Source organism: Montipora capricornis, chromosome 2, assembly GCF_036669925.1.
Source record: "Montipora capricornis isolate CH-2021 chromosome 2, ASM3666992v2, whole genome shotgun sequence".
In the NCBI taxonomy this organism is placed as follows: domain Eukaryota; kingdom Metazoa; phylum Cnidaria; class Anthozoa; order Scleractinia; family Acroporidae; genus Montipora; species Montipora capricornis.
In genome coordinates, this window is record NC_090884.1 from 22,515,535 (window position 1) to 22,518,034 (window position 2,500).

General features: G+C 41.6%; 1 protein-coding gene across 3 annotated transcripts in view; it reads left to right on the forward strand.

Moving 5' to 3' along the window:
- Positions 1-2,500, forward strand: part of LOC138039107 (U3 small nucleolar RNA-associated protein 15 homolog) — a 34,123-nt gene that overhangs the window by 23,211 nt on the left and 8,412 nt on the right. The window contains exons 13-14 of one of the 3 annotated variants that reach the window (XM_068885285.1): positions 359-417; positions 1,480-1,938. In XM_068885285.1, the coding sequence (XP_068741386.1) occupies positions 359-417; positions 1,480-1,664 (244 nt within the window). In that variant the 3' untranslated portion in view covers positions 1,665-1,938. The remainder of the gene's footprint in view (positions 1-358; positions 418-1,479; positions 1,939-2,500) is intronic. The other 2 variants (XM_068885288.1, XM_068885286.1) reach the window with 2 other exon arrangements.

The window sequence follows — 2,500 nt, forward strand, 5'->3', positions numbered from 1 at the left end:
GAATTTACAATTTGTTTAGTAAACACAATAAACAATTCCGAACGAGCTATCTGGAATAACCGTGAGGGCTAATGGAGCCAGGCAGCTATCGTCTGCCTTTGAGTTCTTCTTTCCTTTTTAGATGTCACTTCGTCATTCGCCACTCAAAAAGGAAGGGAAAGGAAAGGGACTATATTTAAGAGTCTAAACGTTCTAGCGCTGGAGCACTAATTGGAGACACGGTAAAAACAGAAATTAACAATTAACGCAAATCAAGTCAAATGTCGGTTTTGAGGAGAGAGGAAAACCGGAGTACCCGGAGAAAAACCTCTCGGTGCAGACACTAACACTCCTTGACAACGACTATCTTTCCTTGCAGATATATCAGTGATCCAAGGTACACAGTACTTCTTACCGATGTTGCCAACACAATACTTGGTAGGTCTATTTCAATTGGCCGTGAAATATAAGGAAGACTGACAAAGTGAAAACGATCATTGCACTTGAAAGGCTGATAAAGAAAAAAACCAGCTTTACCGGGACTCGAACGCACGACACTGCCATTGCGCTGCAGTGTTCTACTATCTGCTATCTTAGAGCTGCTTAGTTCCGATATTGTACTATGCATATTTTTCGTTTGTTTCATAATCATTCATTGAATTCGTGTGGGGGTATGGACTATTAGAGTACTCAGTAGCGGTCGATTTAGATCCGGAGTACAAAATAAGTCTGATCAGTTTGCACGACTCGGTGGCCCGTTGTAAATGGTTTTTAAAAATCAATGGATTGTATTCGTACTAGAGATATAAAGGTTTTCCGTTTCTCGAGCAATAAATTGAAGTGCAAAAATGCTGCTTATATCAGAACATTCATACTCGGTTGCGGTGGACATCAGCGCTCGCTCTTTTCAAACATATTCAATTTAAATTTGTTTTTCTCCCTTTTGGGAGAATTTTGGAAAGTCAGAGATGGAAGGCTTAAACTTACAAGTAACTGAAGAGAGAAGCACACACAGTGCATTTTTACCTTCGACACACTCATCCGAAAATTTGGTTTCTGCCTTGAGCGGGACTCGAACCCACGTCTCCCTGATTACTAGTCGTAAGCCACTACACCATCAAGGCCACCACGCTGGCAAAGCAGCTGATTAAAAAAAAACTCTGACTTTGTTCTAAGCCTCGTGTGGGGTTATTGAGGCAAGGATACACACTCAAGTGAAGACAGGCTGGGGCTTAGGGATCCCCTCGTGACGTCGCTAAGTCACCCCATTAATCTGCTGCGTTGCTAGCGTGGTGGCCTTGATGGTGTAGTGGCTTAGCATGCCCGACTAGTAATCAGGGGGACGTGAGTCCGATTCCCGCTCAAGGCAGAAACCAATTTTTCGGATGAGTGTGTCGAAGGTAAAAATGCACTGTGTGTGCTTCTCTCTTCAGTTACTTGGGAGAATTTTGGAGAAGAGGTGAAAAGGAAGCTTGTTAACAATTTTTCCCCTTTTTTCAGATATTTACGGACCAGTGATCGGCCAGTCAGAAAAAATCGATAATCTTTTAACCAAATTACGTGACAGAATTAATGTGGAAATCAGGTTTCATCAGAAAGGATTTGAATTACTTGGTGCTTTGGACACCCTGTTTGCAGCCGCAATTTCACCATCAACATCCAGTGGAAACAGTGATTCACAGTGAATGCGGAAGGGCCCACGATTTTGCTGATGTCGCGATGAAAGGAAGAGGCCATGTTGTTGGATTAAATTTTCATCAAATTGACGTCTGACGTCAACTTAACGACGATTTTTGCACAGACAAAACCTATTTATGAAATCCATTAATTTTCCTGTCAAAGAAGGTCTGAAATGAACTCAGACGCTCCCGCTTAAGGACGTTCGCGCTAATTGTTTGTGCGCAACGTTACTGCGCAGGTAACGCGACTGTAATATGTCACGCATTACTTCGAGCATTAGTGAAGTTGAGGTTTTAAAACCTTTGCAAAAACCGTAGACGATAAGTCTTGCACAGCGTTGGATCAGAGAAGATCGTGATCAGTCAAAATTGATTCAAAATATTTATGAAAGTCAAGTAGACTACTTCACGACTGATATTCGCGAGGTTTTATCAGTCGTGCACTAGTCTACTTGACTTTCATACAATTTTTTCAAGCATCAGTTAAAATAACATGGCGACAAAAACGCCGAGGAAAAAATTCCAGGCCAGCAAAAGAATGGCACATTTATTTCCGAATCATCATGAAACTTCAAAGAGAAGTGAGCGGGAGGATGAAAAAGCTCTGGAAAAGGTAGCTGATCGAGTAGACTAGTGGCTGAAAGTTTGGAAAACTCGAGGACGAACCGTTGCGTAAATTTAATGGGGCTGTTTCTTTTTAATGTTTTTATTGCCCTCCCAATTTAAGTTCAAAGTGAATGCATGTTTTTAAAGTTCTTTTCCTTTACTTTTGTGAAAATTGAGCAGTATTTTTGTCCTCGTCCGCTTGAATAGTGCGGACCTGCGTGGAAACAATCAGCGAT